The 16,452-nt window shown below is 45.8% G+C and overlaps 1 protein-coding gene across 1 annotated transcript; it reads left to right on the top strand.

Moving 5' to 3' along the window:
- Positions 1-78: 78 nt before the first annotated feature.
- LOC8041637 (uncharacterized protein NKAPD1) lies at positions 79-8,798 on the top strand. The gene is made up of 4 exons (XM_029972233.3): positions 79-384; positions 2,404-2,633; positions 3,871-3,963; positions 6,872-8,798. Exons 1-4 carry the CDS (start codon positions 319-321, stop codon positions 7,191-7,193), a joined length of 711 nt encoding a protein of 236 aa, XP_029828093.1. The 5' UTR covers positions 79-318; the 3' UTR covers positions 7,194-8,798.
- The last annotated feature ends 7,654 nt before the right edge of the window (positions 8,799-16,452 follow it).

The following is a 16,452-nucleotide window of genomic DNA, read 5'->3' as shown; positions in this document are numbered from 1 at the left end:
TTTGAACGTCTATTCAAAACTACTTTACTGTTTGGTGACGCTGGCTACCGCCCACTTCAATGAGAAGGATTACTAAGCATCCATCCATAGACAAAATGGCGTCGTGCCAATTTGCGTTTTGCAGGGAATATGGGACTCTCAACTCGTGTGGCTACTATTTACGTTCTACGGTATTTCGAGGGGTTTAAGGAAGTTGCCACAAATACCAGCCGCATAACGTGAAGTTCCCCCTCTTTATATGTGGTTGCAATGCTGTTCCTTGGGGGGTGCCGTAAGTTCTGTGCTAGATTTTGACACGGCTTACAAATCATTTCGAGGATGTTTTCGCGAGCAGCAAAAGATCTTCTGCGCAATACTATCAGCAGCGTCGACCACCACAACAGGGTAAGATCCTCCCTGCCATCCTTACCACCGTCTTTTCTGCAAGGTGTTGCGACGTTGCCTTCTGCCTATGCATGCGTCAACCGTATGCTGCCAAAAAATCTTCTACCGTTTTTGCTGCCTCTTCGTTTCTCCCGCGATGAAAAAAAAAAACTCCTTGATATAGCTTTTAAAGTGGTTCGGGTGACTGTCTGAAAGTGCTATAAAATAATTCAGGATTAACAATAGAGTCAGCAACAGGTTGTGACTCATCGGCTGATATGTTCTGAGGTATTTCCTCCCTGAAAGATGGTTCCCTTACTTTGCCGGACAACTGCTTCTAGGCACTGAACCCCGAGCACGAGTATTAGTGACCAGGGTCCACATGACTGCCTTACCTGTATATAGTGCAACACAGTCAGCGCGAACAGGACATTTGCGTCGCTTCACCGTACTAGTGGTTTCGGTTGTTTTCATCATAGCGTTTCAGTTCTGAGAGGAACGCAAAGAGGACCAGCGATCGCTTGCTCTCGCTAACTCTGTCGCACCATCTGTTCGTGTGTTCACCATCATTCTCCTTAGTGGTGTTACAAGCCTTGTTTATGTGGGTCATTGGCCTTTTTGTAACACCATATTTATGAGTCAAATGAAACTATCACTGTCATGTGGAATAACTTTCCCTATCAAAACAGATGTCTTAGAGACTTCTTAAAACTTGTTGCAGGATCCATCCGTATGTACTTTAAATTAGATACGACAAAGAAAGATGTGAAACTGTGTAAGGTCCAGTTCAGTATGTGTTTTGACTTCCTCCACCCCTTAACTACACCACTAGCAGTAAACTGTCTAATGTGAAGCTATCAAATACTTTGAGAAAATTTCAAGGTGCGGTTGAGAATATGGTTGGCAAGCAGTTATCACAAAGCACTGTCGAAAGTTTGAGTAGAACAGTTGAGTTTGTGCAATCTGTTACAAACAGATGCCTCTTCTGCATCACTTTGAAATACTGGGATATGATACCTTGGAACCGACCTAGAACATAGAAGCTCAAATTGTAAGCATGGTAGTAAGAGGGCACTCTGTCACACAATTCAAGGGGTCCAGTCACAATACATTCATGTATCTATTTCTGCCAAGATGTCAACATGGCTATAGACACTTGCATGCCATCAGGCACAATATCAAACTTAGCATACTGTAAAATACCGGGCAAGCGCCCACTCAAACTTAGGAGATAATCACAAAAAAATGGGGCATGGGCGCTTGTCCAGTCATCAATATTACATATAAATGTACTGTGCGTATTTTCTCAGATCTTACAGATTTGGGAATGGGCGCTTAATGTGGAATGGCCGGATGCGCGGTATTCTACAATAGTCCGTTGCAGGAAGGGCGGGGGAAAGGAAGGCCGGGGAGGAGGAAGCAGACAAAATGCTGGAGAGAGGAGGTTTCCCCCTCTGCTCTCCAGTGTTTTATCTGCTTCCTCCTCCCCAGCCTTTCTTTCCTTCGCCCTACCTTCTTGAGTTGCAACGGACTCTAGTGGTTTCATTTTGACGACGAGCTAATGTATGTGTATGCCAGGGGTGGCCAGGCTGACCCAGTCTAAGAGCTGCAAACAAAACCACGAAACTTCCAAGAGCCGCGAGGGAACAAACTTTTGTCCAGAGCAAACGAAACTCGAACTACTTTCAATCTATCCGAGTCAGAAGCAGGCCAACTTTACGTAAGGTTGCTGTAGCACAAGACAACCAAACCGCAAACTGTCAGTTGAATTAAGACGCATTCCATTTCTCTTTTTGGGGAAGAAGTGCTCGCGTGTTAAGGAAGGAGGCAGGGTATGTGAGGGGGGAGGGGGGGGGTAATGGGGGTGGAAACTGCGAGCTGCACTTTAACACTCGAAGAGCCGCAGCTTGGCCACTCCTGGTCTATGCCATCGAGTGGCGGCGTTGTAGAGGTGGTTCCAGTATTTCGTGGAACTCCACCCATGTCCAAAGAGCCTGGTTTAACTCGGTAGGTCCGTCCTGGGTGGTGGCTGGTATGCAGGTTCTGGAGGAACAGGAGATGTGGCGCCAATGGGAGCTGGAGCAGGGACTGACCATGATGGTGTCGGACGAGGCCATCAAGGCCCACTGCGCTCCAGAGGAACCTTCCCCTTCCTCCGGTCGCAAGCGTCCCCGCTCACACAGCTCGAGCGGCGACTCCAGCCAAGGGGCCAAGCGCAGCTTCCACTGGACGCGAGAGCTGGCCATGGCCAAGGAGGCAGACCCCGACAGGTGCGTACTAGAGCCTGCAACATGCTGGCTCTCGGGAACACGCTTTGCTCACAATTTCTCAACGTTTCTGGTGTGGAAACCCAGCAGGAGCATCAAGGACTGTACTAAAAGAAGTTTGGCCATGTCTTGGGTGTGCTACTATGCTCAAAAGACAGTCTCCTGGTAGCCTTAGAGTGGCAGGCAACATTTCGCTGAAAGGCTCAACTTAAATCCTTTTGCAAAATGTTGGCTGCCACCCTGGGGTGACCAGAAAACTCATTTTCGAGTTTTTTTAACTTGCTTTGACCACCCTTGTTTTAAAAGGAAACAGGTTTTTCTGTATTAGAGAAGAAACACTTGAATCATATTTGCTTCCAAATCGTGAATATAAAAATTATTTCAAAATTTGGTGCACCGAGTAGCCATAAAAGGGCTTCCAAAAGAGTGCTGAAGTGCCTCGCTTCCAACACAGTCAGTGTGAAAAGGGAATCACAATGTATTATGCAAAGATCTCGACATTTCCGCACCTTCCGCAAGCCGTACCTGAGCACCTGAGCAGTCAACAACTTTTTTGCAGTTTGCCTTTTTTTCTTACGTTTCTTGATTTGCCTGTTTGCTAGAGTTGTTAATGTATCTTTCACGCTTATTTTTGTAGTGACTTATGGTTGTGGGATAGGCTTATCGCCTTGCCCAACTTTCACGACAATGGATCTACATTGCCGTCTTCGTGTGCATTCAGGTTTGCAGGAGCTCACACACCTTGAATGCTTTCCAAATAATATCAATGCACTTTTCACTTCTTTATAAAGGCCACAGAAATTGTATAAAAAATCCTAACTTGTGTGTCGAGTTTGCAAGCACATACGGCATCTGCATGAAGGCCAGTTTCATAGGTTCGTGTATGGGCCCACGCTCGCCCACACAAGTGGCACACGGAAGTCATTTGAAAGCTTCATATGTGACGTCCCACCCAGCAGTTGTTTTACCAATTTTTCTCATATTCAGTCATTATTTTGGGGCAAATAGTTGTCATACTCGAATTTATGCGATAGACACACTAGAAGGTACATCTAGCTCATTTCTTAGAACGTATTCTGCTTCCCTGGTTTCTACAGGATTTGGTGCTTTAGGCATGACCACAATCGAGTCAGCGGAAAAGGTTTGCATAAGCTTGGCCATTGATGAAGGCTGGCAGTGCTGCAGCGTTTGTCATCGACTTTTTTTTCGTGGCGTCCCTCACTAAGGTCTTTTTCCCTAGGTGGGGTCACAGTGGATACAAAGAGCTCTACCCAGAGGAATTTAGGCCAAGTCCACCTTCATCTTCATGCGGTGGGTCGGACACAAAGAAGCGGTGAGTCGAGTGACTTATTATTGTTGATAAATTATGGCATAGCGTCCTTTATGCACCTTTCCAAGGAACACTCGACCCCAGAGGCAGCAAACCGTTTTCGAGCCCAGTCACTTGGTTTGAGGCTAGACTCTCACCGACGTCCCTGTTAACCCTAACCGAGTGGACTGTGATTTCGATAGGCGCAGTTTCAAACACTGCTGGCGACTAAATTCTCGTCTTTTCCCGCTGTATTTTGTGTTTCATGGTGTATGTATTTTCCCGAGGACATTGAGAAACCATTATACCAAATTTAAAAAAAAGAAAGCAAAAATAGCTGCAAACTAATTTTGTTGAATATGTGCGTGACAGAATGAATGCGACTGAAATGTTAGTTGTCTTTTTTTTTTTACGATACGTTTTGACGGCGCCGCTTGATTAGCTGCATGTCAAACAGGACACAAACATACAATTTAGCAAGTGTTAACGTTCAAGCAATAGATTGTACATACCACACAATGCAGCGTTATCTGAAACAAATTTATTTGAGAAAGATCTCAAATAACACAGTCACAGTCGACGACAGTCACACCTTGACGATCGGACGAAATCCAAGATGACTTCGTTTTGGGGCATGTTTGGGGAGAGCTTCTTTTTTTCCACACCAGCACCAAGGCAAAGGATTGGGCACGATTGACTCCAACCTGAACAACTATTTTTGGCTATGACTGAGAAGGACTCTACATGGATTATCTCTGGGAGGGGAGCAGAACAGTTGCCATTGTTCGCAAAATCGGGTCGAGGATCGTTTGTCGTCCTTCCCCTTCTTCGTTTCCCGTGAGTGTCGAGCAGAAACGCTTGAATGGCAGGAACTTACCAGCCCTATTTCTCACAGTGGGAGATAACACAGAAAGGGTATGCAGCATGCATCAGAAAAATTAAGTGGAAACTTTCAAGAGGGGCCAGAAAACGTTGAATGCAAAACCGCAAAACATAGGTATAGGATCGCGCTGAGCGGATTTTCACAGTCCAAGAGAGTGGCAGAAAATTTCTAGTTGATAAAGGGTGCGTGAGTTGCACCAGCCCCATCGGCATCAGCAACATGGCGACGGCCTAGGAGCGTTTTTTTTGGAAAGATGTATACTCGCAAAGCCTGGCAGTTCGACAACGGAGTCATAGAGTGCCCAGACACAGATTTGGAGCGCGAGGATCTGGTAGCGCATAGCATCAAAGAGCCATTTCTCGAGGAACCTTGACGTCAGCGCACAGCTTTTGCAGCGGCGAGCACCCGAAACACACCTGTTTGCTCGGGAGAAGTGTGTTTTGGCGTCTCGCCACAGAGGGGCGCCAGTCACGTGGCTCTTCTCTTATTTGTTGTCTGCCGCTCCACCTTTTCCATTTCAGCGGCTGCTTCTTGTGGTGATCTGCCAGGCTTTGTCAGTATATAGGAGGCTATGGTTATGGTCATTAGGTTCTACTGTGCAGAGGGACTTGATGCCTTGGCAATAGACCCTTTCCGAAATTAAGTCTGGCCACCTTGATCACTATCATCATCATCTAAAAAATGGCATATGTGCCATACCAATGGCGTCTTTCTATTTACTGATGAAGGAACATGTTGAAGATACTCCCAAGCTGAGGATTCGAGGCCTATACGTTGGCTCGTTGCGAAACCGGATTTGAATGCAAGCGCTTCGTAAGCGTTCATTTCTCTAATTCGGGCCCAGTGAACCTGTTAGTGGGACAAAAGCGATTTCAAAACCCCTTGACTTATAGAACTTTATCAAGGCGTCTGTCTGGGCTGGCGCTTCGTTCTGACTGGTTGCATCTTTGTGGGAATCGACACTTGAAGAGATGATCCAGAAATACCTGTATAGCGAAGAGTTTATTCTCGTCTGCCGTTGACATGCAAAAGGGACGGTGCCCGATAAAATACTGCAGGCTACGGGTTCATTGCCGCCATTCGTATGGCAAAAATTAAACTGCCATTTCAGCCACCAGATGGCACTGAATTTCGGAAAGGGTCTATTTTCAAAGCATGAATTTGGGAGTCTTATCAAATCTCAGTACAAAGAAGTTTGTAGAGATGTGAAAGGAGAGATTGCTTTTAAAAAGTCTGGTTTGTTTCTCTTTGCAAATGTACTTAATACTATTTATGTTATTTAGATGTTTAATTGTTTTGAAGTTGATTGCATGCTCTTTGGGTACCCCAGTAATGCTTTCAGATGTTATGAGAGAGGCCATTTAATTCATTCACTTCAAGGTAATCGGCAATGGCCCAGAAAAGGATTGAGAATTTAACAGAAATAAATTCTGATTCAAGCTCTGAATTAGTGATAGGATATGAACTCCAAATACACCCTCTTAATTTCCACCCAAAATAACTTGGAAAATTTGGGAGTGGGATGGAGATATAAAGGTGGATAGAAATTTATGCTAAAATGTACTTTAATGCAAGCCTGATGGGCCTGTGGCAGTAAAGCCTTTAAAGGTCAGAGTATGTGGATGTCACCAAGGAGCCACACAGAGATATTTTCCTTACAAAGTTTTATGAACCACAACAAAAAAAAAAGGTTTGGGAAGATACCGAAGAAGGAATAGCAGCAGGATTTGTTACACTTTTTAATGATTTCAAATTGCTATTTCTTAGTGTATGTTGACTACTGGGAAAGAAATATGTTTATGGGAGGGCCCTTTAAATTAAAAGATTCATTCATAGACATATAGCATTTGACGAAAGACATCTATGACTTTTGGGATAACATTTCTTTTTTAATGATTCCGCAAAAACTATAGCAACTAGAGTTTACCATAGTATTTGTGTAAACCAGATGGCTTACCACAGGGACCATTGTACCTGCTGGTAGGCCATGTTGTGCCACACGTTGCCATTGACCAAAATGTTCACATTTGCCGGTGTGGCACTGCCCAGGAGCAAAAGCCACAAAAAGAAACGTCGCTACAAGCAGAGGCACAAGCACGTGTGTAGCAAGCACAAGTCCAAGCAGTTGCAGGACAGCGACCCTGAAGACCTAGCAAGCGAATTTTTACGTGAGCGCCGCAAGCACAAGCAACAGGCCACGCCGGGAAGCTCGAGCAGTAGTCACAGGAGTCGGTCGCGCCGCAGGCATCGTGAGCGTAACACTCCCAGCAGCGACAGCGATGCCTCGGAAAGAAAACACCACGGGCACCTGTCGTCTTCTAGTTCGTCGTCTTCAGACTCTGAACTCGTCTGGGAAGAGCGGAAAACGTAACCCCACTGGCAATCGTCGCCGAAAAAAAAAAGTGTGTCGCAGTCGCCGTCTGCAACCGACCGTTCCGGCCCTGCCCACACCTGGTGGAAGGCTGCAGCATCTTCCTCCGTGTGGCCGTCATGACAACAACTTCAAAGTGACGTGCCGTCGCACTCGTGCGTGTTCCCACAGAGTACCGAGTGAAGACTCGTGAAAACTTTGACCCTAATCTCGTCGGGACCTGAGAGAGGCATAGTGTTTTAATGTATGCTTAATATTATGGGTCGTTTATCAGAGTCTGCAAGTCTGAAATCACACCCATTGGTTGTGTGAGCAGCTATGTGTTCTTTTCACCCCTTTGTAGATTAACCGACTGGCATGTTTTGCTCTTGAGATTGGTCCTCCCCCCTGGTGTTGTCCTAAGGATGGGCTTTCCGCAGATTGGGGATGCGGCTCGAAAGGACAAGAAGAGACGACCCACGAGCGATGTCAGGATTCAGTTGAAGCATTCAAGGTCTTTTTCGCGAAAGCTCGTTCACACACTTGTGGCTTCTTGGGAACGTGTGCCTTGAAACCTCTTTTAAAATTTCTCGCAACAAGAGAATGCACGGTGCCACCTATCGGATAGCCGTGGAACGCTCGGCCGTCCCGTATATTTCCTTTTTTTTTCCGCATCATTTTTTCTCTTTTGGCTCGGAAAACTTTTGTCAATTTTACGAGCAACCCATTCTCGTAGCTAGTATGTACATTTGACCTTGCAATTACCGCAAAACCTCTGCTCTAGTGAAATGCCAGGGTGACCACATAGATGGTGCCAGTGAGTTCTCTCGTAAGAGATTTGAAAAGGAAAGGGGTACTTTATAGTCCTCGATTTGTCTGAACATTTGCTAAATGCACCAACAAACGTCGCTGAAATAGTAACCCAAATATTGGGCCAAATTTTTTTTTTCGAAGTCATTGAATTTATCATTTTGGTTCTCGTTATATTTTTCAAAGTGAAATTTTTGACTGACAACTATGAAAAAGTGACGTCAGAGGAAGGCAGGGGTTCACTCTTTGGACTGTATACTTTGTTCCCAACTGATTACAGGCAGTTTCATGGTGGCGAATGAATGCTTTGGAAGCTCACTCCAGCACCCGTACAGCAGCACGAAACAAAATGCTCGGCATAGTCCATTTCTAGACTGCCCGCGCCCGACCTGCAAGCCTGCCTTCCCCCGACGTCACGGCTCTAAAAAGCGCGGGTGTATCTGAATGTTGGTTTTGGCATCGTTTTCACTTGCCGATTTTAACTATTCAGAATCTCGCGATACTAAATAACGTATCGGAAAGGGTAAAGGCTGGTGATTCCGAAAATATAGTTAATTGGCGGAGCCCAAAAAATCGCCAGAGTTTATGGCACTCAGTCCTATGGAGTGGCAAGTGTGTGAGCGGGCTTAAAGCTGCATGCGTCAGCTGAATGACTGGAAACCAGGTTCCAAATTGTGCAAGGGCCTTCTTGCATCACTGATTTTCTTAGTCTCGTTTAAAAATATAATTATAGACATGGATGTTATATTTGTAGGTTTTTGTGTTGGAACTCGATGCAAAATAAATTTAAGTAAAATAAAATGTACTATGCATGCCTTTTTGTTTCATGTTTGACTGCTCATCTCTAGAATCAGGAAAATGATAATCTGTGATGGACTTGTAAGCTCAGTGATACTCCAAATTTTGAGGCAACCAAAATTGCATTGAATCTGATCAGACTTGGCTTGACAAAGTATGCAGGGACGATGATTCCTGCGCCATTTGCGCCAAAGTGCTTACTAACACATCCTGCTACTTTTTCCCAAATGTGAGGAATTAGCGCCAACATTGCTCTCGGTACGAGGCTTGTGCGAATGTTTACAGCTTTCAGTGACACTTTGATGGTAAAGCTGTTTTCCCAAACTAAAAGTCCCAGTGGCCGGGTTTCGTTTCCAAAAAGTTGATGCACATGTTTTTTTTTCTGTTTTTTTTTTTTCTTAAAGGGTCCCTGAAAAGAAAAAAAATGTTTTTAAACCGTTTGATTGGGACGCGCGTGTCAAAAAATTAATTTTACGCGAAAAAAAAATTGGAGCAATATTAATGGTGCAGGACGCGATTTAGTCGGTAGTCACCTCCTTTCCACTTGTTTTCTCGGCATTTCGGACGCGTGAAGGTTGAGGTGGAAAGAGCGAATGACCATTCTATGACGTCATGGACTTTGCGCGCAGAATTTCAAAATCTCGCCGTAAATATTGCTCTAAAAATATTTTTTTTTTTTTCGCGTAAAATTTAATTTTTGACACGCCAGCACTCCGTGGCAGATATAGGATGCAAAGACATCCACGCGCGACACACCTTCAAAACTTTGCCGCAGGGGCGATTCTTGATCGGTATCCAAGCGTGCGAAGGCACAGAGACGGAGCACTTCGGCGTACCAAGGAAGCTTTGATCACGCCGCTAGACCGGCGAGGCTTGCTTTCGACGAGTTGTTCCTTTACATGCGGCTTCACGCACATTGCACTCGCAAAACACATTCACACGGCGTCGAACCTTGATCGGTATCCAAGTGTACGAAGGCACAAAGTGGCAGCACTTCGGCGTGCCAAGGAAGCTTTGATCACGCCGCGAGACCGGCGAAACTTGCTTTCGACGAGTCGCGCCTTTTTCCTGCGGCACTGCGCTTTCGTGAAAATTTCCACGTGTTCTCGACGGCAAGTCTCAACGCTTACACGGGGTCTTAAAAAACTTCGGCGGATGACGACGAACGAGTAGAAAACGTGTCTTCAGCACGCTGTCGCCAGCCTCTGCAACGCTAGCAAAAACGCGATTTCGCCACGCGCAAGATGGCCGTTCGGTGCTAAACCGCACAGTAAATGCGCCGTAGTGTTTTTTTTTTTTTTTTGTTTGGTTGGTTTAATCGCTGATTGCACAAAGAAGACGAGCTCCGTGGAGATACACTTTTAGCACTGCAGTGTTAAAGAGCTTGTGTCACAGAAAAGTCGGTGGCGTGACACGAAACTCCTGATTGGTCGATAGGGTCATGACGTCACAGTCACATAACCTCGCGCGGGAAAAAAAAAATTTAGGCGGAATTCGAGTCCACGACCCTTCAGTTGTGAGCCAGGCACGCTACAATGTACGCTTGCACGGCGAATGAGAAGGCGATGCGAACGGGGCTCAATAACGCTATCGCGTTGAAGCTTAAAGGGAAGATGGGGCACTTCTACATTTGAGAAAAAACGCTTGAATTGCGTTCATTTGGCCTTTAGATTAACAGATATCAAATTTGTATTTCAATGCGACGCGCCGGAGAGCCATACGAGCAATTTCAAAATAGGACTGAAGCCCCGCCTCCCTAGCCTTGGGCAGCCAAAAGAGCCGTCGATGACGTCACGGACAGCGACTGTCTTTCGCGTTTTTCTCGCGTTTAACAGTACTTACGCAGCAAATGGTTTGGGTATTCGGGTTCACGGGGTAAAAATACATTAGAATTCACTTCTAACTCATTTTTTCCAAGTAGCTTCCCTTTAAACGTCCTCCAAGTGTTTTTTTTTTTACTTTTTTTGTTTGGGCGCAAATGACAAAAAAACGTGCCACCTTGCTTTAAAAAAGCTGTTATTCCGCTGCGTAATCGCAAAGGAACAAACGAATTATTTGCCGATCTGCAGCCGTTTGTGGCGGTTACGGAAACTACTGTGACACACGTCTCTAGAAGGCACGCAGGAGTCAAGAAAACCTGTCCCCCTCCGCTGCTACACTCACTGCCAGCACCGTGGCGAACCGTCTTTTGTGTCGATCACTCGCCACGATCTTCGCGGCGCGCAGTCGCGGAGGAAGCGGTCGTGGTCTTTGAAGAGAGAACCCAACGGGAAACCAAGTGATCCTCAGAGACGTCACTCGAAAGATGGCGTGAGAGTTGAGAGGCACTTCGACCTTCGGTTTGTTTAATTTCTTTTTAATAAAAAACGCGCAAGAAAACACGCTTTACTGTACTTTGTTCTGACTGTTCTGACACAGATTAATTCCTGCAGTTAATTAGCAAAAGTCCGAAAATCGTTGCCCTGCCCCTTTGAAGGGGTCATGAAATGATATTGGGTTGAAATGTTCAGGACTTTACAGGGGCGTACTGGTCAGAGTCTGGCCCAAGTGTACTCGCAGAGACGCCGCTAATAGACCGATCTCACTAAGCGTTCGGCGCATGCGTGACGCCGCCATAACTTTAGTTCACGGGAGGCAGACAGCCGTGCATGCGGGTGCTCGTGCCGTCTCGTGCTCCACACGTGTAAAGCTCCAGCAAGGTTGTTGCGCGTGCAGAAAGACTAAAGTTCCCTCGATGCATTGCGGCAGCGGTGGCGTAGTCAAACTGGCTGGCGAGATCGGTCTATTCGGAAGCTCCTTTGTCGCGGTGCAATAGACCGATCTCACCAAGCGTTCCACGCATGCGTGACGCCGCCATAGCTGTAGTTCGTATGAGGCAGACGCCAGTTCACGAGACAGCTCATGCCGCCTCGTGCTCTGCTCGCGCAGACCTCCAGCAGGGTTGTCGCGCGTGCAGAAAGACTACAGCTCCCACGATGCATGGCGGCAGCGGTGGCGTACTCAAACTAGCTGTGGGATCGGTCTATTGCGAGGATAAAAGGGGACGATTTCTTTCAGTCTTGCCTTCGCATAGCTTGATGACGTAATTCTGGAATCGAAACCACGCGCCAGGTCGGCGCCAAGTTGCGGCGCAATAGTTCAACTTCAAAAAAAAAATTTTTTTTCCTCTTTAGAACAAAATTGTTTTAATTAAACTTTCAAAAACCAAAGGTAATAAATTCTTCCGTAGAAGTCACCATGTTTCGTATTTTTCTTTGGGCCACCTCGAGGCAGAATTGACGGCTCTTTAAACGGCAAAACGCCATTTTGCACAAATTTAGTATTTTTTGCTGCAAGATATTTAGTTGTACTGCCTAAAACCTCTTGTGTGTACAGTATACCTCCAGGGCTGCCAATAAGAATTTTGTAGCGTGAGCTACACTGGCCGAGGTTGAGCAGTTTCGCGTGGCTCGCATAATGAGCCGTGCTTTGTGCTGCGCATGCGCGAGGAGCAGTGACGTCACACGGCGGACAGCTGGCGCGCCGGAGCCGCCGCCGCCGCGCTTTGCCTCGCCGGTCTGCGCATTCCAGAGGAGTGATGTCATAGCCGCGGCAGACGCACTGGCGCCGCCGCGTGCCCAGCTGTGCGCCTCCGTTGCGCAGTAGCCAAGTCTGACGCTGCACCGGAGCCGCTTGATAGCGCATCTCATTTTGTGCGCATAAGCTCATGCTACGTATATCCTAGCATAGCCGAGCTAAGCCACCGCAATTTTTTAGTCTCTTGCAGCAAAAAGGTAGGTTGTAACAAAACAAAACAAAAAAAAAAGCTAGAATGCTCATATATTCATTTTTTTTATTGCTTCGGGCATACCAAATTTTATTACCTTTATTACATAGCAGTCCAAATACCGTCTGATTTTAAGGCAAAAATATTCCAGTGTTCCGTAAAAAAATCTGACTTCTCATCAATTATTAAATGATTCCTCGTTTCACTCCCTTTTAACAAGTTCAAACCGCCATCACCCCATAAAATTTGTTTTTCGTCAAAAATATTTTAGAGAGGCACTACAAATATTACGGTAAAGAGGCATTAATTAGGAAGCGGAGCCGTAGGACCTTTGGCATGGCATGGAGAAGTCCACGTCGCCTGATGCCGCCCGACGCCCGTCGGCATCGCGTTTCGCGCCGCCCTCCGGGTACAAAGGGCACAACGAGCCTGCTACACTCTAAAACCGGTCTCTCATAAAAAACGCTGTCCCTCTGATTTTAGAGGGGACAACAATGCTTTCAGGGGGACAGCTCTTTTTAAGAGGGAAATTGAAAAATAAAATAGCAACATCTAGAGGGACACCAAGATATTAAGAGAGACCAAGGAAACCGTTTCGTTGGTCCCTCTGAACAGGAAAGACCGACAGAAAGATTCACGCGTCTCCCTTCATATTAAGAGGGGACTGGTCCCTCTTAACTGGACCAATGTAGTTCGGTCAGGAGGAGAGGGGCAGGCGCACTAATCCACGGCAAAGAATTCGGACGGTGCTAAGGCTTCGCGCCAATTCACGGAGAGCTGGAAACGGTCGTTGCCGGAGGGTCGCAAGCGTCATGCTGCTCGTTTGACTTCCTTCGGGTGAGTAATCCTGTCACATTGACGCTTTTGTTTTGGGTGCATTGCGGGTGGGAATAACGAGCCATCAATATTTTCACGCTGTCTGTGAGATGTACGAGCTCTGCATGTAGAGTAAGAGTGTTCAGCTGTAGTCCGCGGACGCGGTCGCTTTCTGGATCTGCTCGTTCAGCTACGACAAGGCGTCGATAATCGTTTGCCCTGCCGTGAGCCGCAGGGCTGTCTTTCGCACAAAACACTTTTAGCGGGTTAGGGTGTCCCAATGTGTACGCGTCTGTCTTAGGCTGGTGATATCAGACCATTTTGTCTACTTTTTAATTTCGGACGCGCGTTCGTTCTTCTCCCAGCTCGAGCTGCTAGCTTTGGCACTGCTACGCCGGCATTTCATTACCGGCAATTTCCTTGTATTTTATCCGTGAGCGTACACTGTCGGCATCGAGTACTACAAAGGATGGCATCACCCTCCCTAAGGCAAAGCCAGCATAAAGGCACCCTAGCTGGGGCAGTCAGTGTTTGTAAGCTTGGCTCGCCGATTTCTTTCATGGTGTGCACTCTAAATGCTTGAGGTTGACCGCCCGAGAGCGTTGATTGACGGAAACAATCATTCTGATGTTAGCCTGAGACTGAGGCAGGAAAAGAGGAGTTTCAAAGTAGAAGAAAAAGGAACAGTCGAGGATACGTCTCTAACACAGCTAAAGACAAGTTTATTCGGTCACCCTCTTATATACACTCCACAATCTTCACCACAGAACCTTCGCGACCTCCAAAGCCAAAAGATAACAAAGAACTCATCTCTTTCCACCACAATAATCAAACGACCTTGACAATCCTACAAAGCCCCCTCACCAACACAACCTATCTCCACTCTCCCGGAAGACGATCGACCTTCGCGTACATAGCACACCCTCCTCCTCTCCTCCCCGGCCCACAATCCCGAAACAACCCGGCAACAAAAGATACCAATCCACCTGATCCAAACCAAAGACACAAAGGAGGAAACTACTTACACCCTTTCACAATCAACAACCACTTAACAAAACTCTCAAATCCGCAAGAAGGTTTTTGCACTGCTGCTAAGCTGTAAAGACACTTGACTAATGCAGTTGCCCATTGATTTCATTCTTATTGTTTCCTTGAAACTTCCTCTTTTCCTGCCTCAGTCTCAGGCTAACATCAGAATGGTTAATTTCCACCAGCTCGCCTGCGCACTCACTACAATAACGGAAACAATGTTGGCGATTTGGCGTTTGTTTGCCTTCAGAGTTCATTACAGCAATTTACACTGCAACGTTATGTTGTAGACATCGTTAGCGTTACAGTGATTATGAACTTCTTTCTCAAGTGGGAGGCGGGCAAAAACCCATAATGTGTGTGTATGTATGTGAAAAAAGGGGGGGGGGGGGGGAAGGGTGGACAAACTTCTAATTCAAACCCCACAAAAAAAAAAAAAAAAAAAGTTTTTTTTTTTTTTTTTTTTTTTTTTTTTTTGCGCGTTGCGTCGGCGTCGCGGCGTCTGCGGAAAGAGGGGAAAAGTGCCGCGATGGCCCTGGAGTACATTTTTTATTTTTTATTTTCTTGTCGTACTTTTTTGTTTGCTATATTTTGACGGTCGCGCCAGCAAAGCTACCGGCTTTTTTTTTTTTTTTTTTTCGGCGCCGATCATGTTTTTGTTTGTGGTGATTTTGTTTATGATGTTTATTATGCTCCTTGTTTTCTGTAGCTGGTTGAATATCTTTTTTTTCTGTGTGGTACATCTGCGAAAAATATATAAACAGAAGTTTATATGACTGACCGTTAAAAATATTGTTTTCAGAGTGAGGCAATGGCAACAAACGTCGACATGAAGGGAATCAGACTGGGGTTCTGCTCGGATTTCTCGTGTACAGAGCTCTACCGGGACCCTCTGCACGGTGGAACGCACCACCCTGAGTGATGAGTCTACTGCGGCCACTCGCACACGGCCCACAATGAACTCGGTAATTATGAACTTTTTGTATTCTGGTATGTAGGTAGGCTTGTATTCTGGTATGTAGGTAGGCTCTATTTACGTTCTGTTGACATATGCGTTGCTTCTGAAAAAAAGAATAAATGAATGACTTGCGCCGAAATGTCAACAGAAATATATTTTTTTTTTATTTGATTATGTTGCTTTTTAAAACATGCATTAGATCTCTTCTGCAGCTTCGAGCCGCAAATGCAATCCCTGCTTTCCAAAGCACATGGGACTTCTAATGTTCATCTACTTCTAAATGCGTTTTCGTTTTGTCCTGGTAGTACAAAAACGATTCGCGTAAATTACTTAAAACAGCAGTCTATTCTCGTACCAAAAATTAATAGTAGCAGAAGTTACGTCATAAGCTAATTTCACTCGCTATTTCATCGTATACAGATTGGGCTCCGAATCTTTGAACTGTTTGCACTTTAATTTCGCATTTGTTTCCTACCGCCTGCTTGAAAACAGGTGGAAGCGCTTCATTACCTTCATTCTAATTCCAACTCTCTGTATATAAAGGAAAACAATATGGTCTTTCATTCAACTAAAGGTGGATGCACAGCTTCGGTTCCATAACACGATCGTCACCATGCTGAAGAAACTGGAGGAGGTAAAAGGGGCCTTCTGCGGAGACAACCCAACAACATTCTTGAACATGAAGACCATTCTCCGGTCTCGATTGGCCAGAAGTCCTCTCATCGCCTATGGTATGTGAAAAAGCGAATGCAAAAATAGAAATGTAAGTTTGACGCTGACGCGCTGACGCTTTTTTTTTTTTTTTTTAACAATTGCTGCTTGCAGGACGATTTTATTCCTGACGAAAAAGTTCCAGGACCCAAGACTTTCTTCGGTTCGGAGAAACGGATCGTTCTGGGAACTGGTCAGTGAAACTCTCCGCTAGCACGACTATGGAGGGGGCACCAGTCATGTGCTTATGGGTGTATTACATAACGGGACTCTCCTACCCTGTGGCATGTGGACAAAACCTTGGACTCCTCTAAATTATGCTCGTTGAAAATAAAGTCTTTCGATTCAGTTTATGTCGGAGAAGCTCAGAAAATTGCTTATGACCGTTCGAA

Source organism: Ixodes scapularis, unplaced genomic scaffold (assembly GCF_016920785.2).
Source record: "Ixodes scapularis isolate PalLabHiFi unplaced genomic scaffold, ASM1692078v2 PGA_scaffold0__279_contigs__length_252992795, whole genome shotgun sequence".
Classification (NCBI taxonomy): domain Eukaryota; kingdom Metazoa; phylum Arthropoda; class Arachnida; order Ixodida; family Ixodidae; genus Ixodes; species Ixodes scapularis.
The sequence above is the reverse complement of the archived record's forward strand: the minus strand, read 5'-3'. Positions and strand labels throughout refer to the sequence as shown.

Excerpts from the sequence above, each read along its gene's own strand:
- LOC8041637 (XM_029972233.3), top strand. The coding sequence starts at position 319 with ATGTTTTCGCGAGCAGCAAAAGATCTTCTGCGCAATACTATCAGCAGC. Across the intron at positions 385-2,403 it reads GCGTCGACCACCACAACAGG|GTTCTGGAGGAACAGGAGAT; the intron begins GTAAGATCCTCC and ends GCTGGTATGCAG. Across the intron at positions 3,964-6,871 it reads GGGTCGGACACAAAGAAGCG|GAGCAAAAGCCACAAAAAGA; the intron begins GTGAGTCGAGTG and ends GGCACTGCCCAG.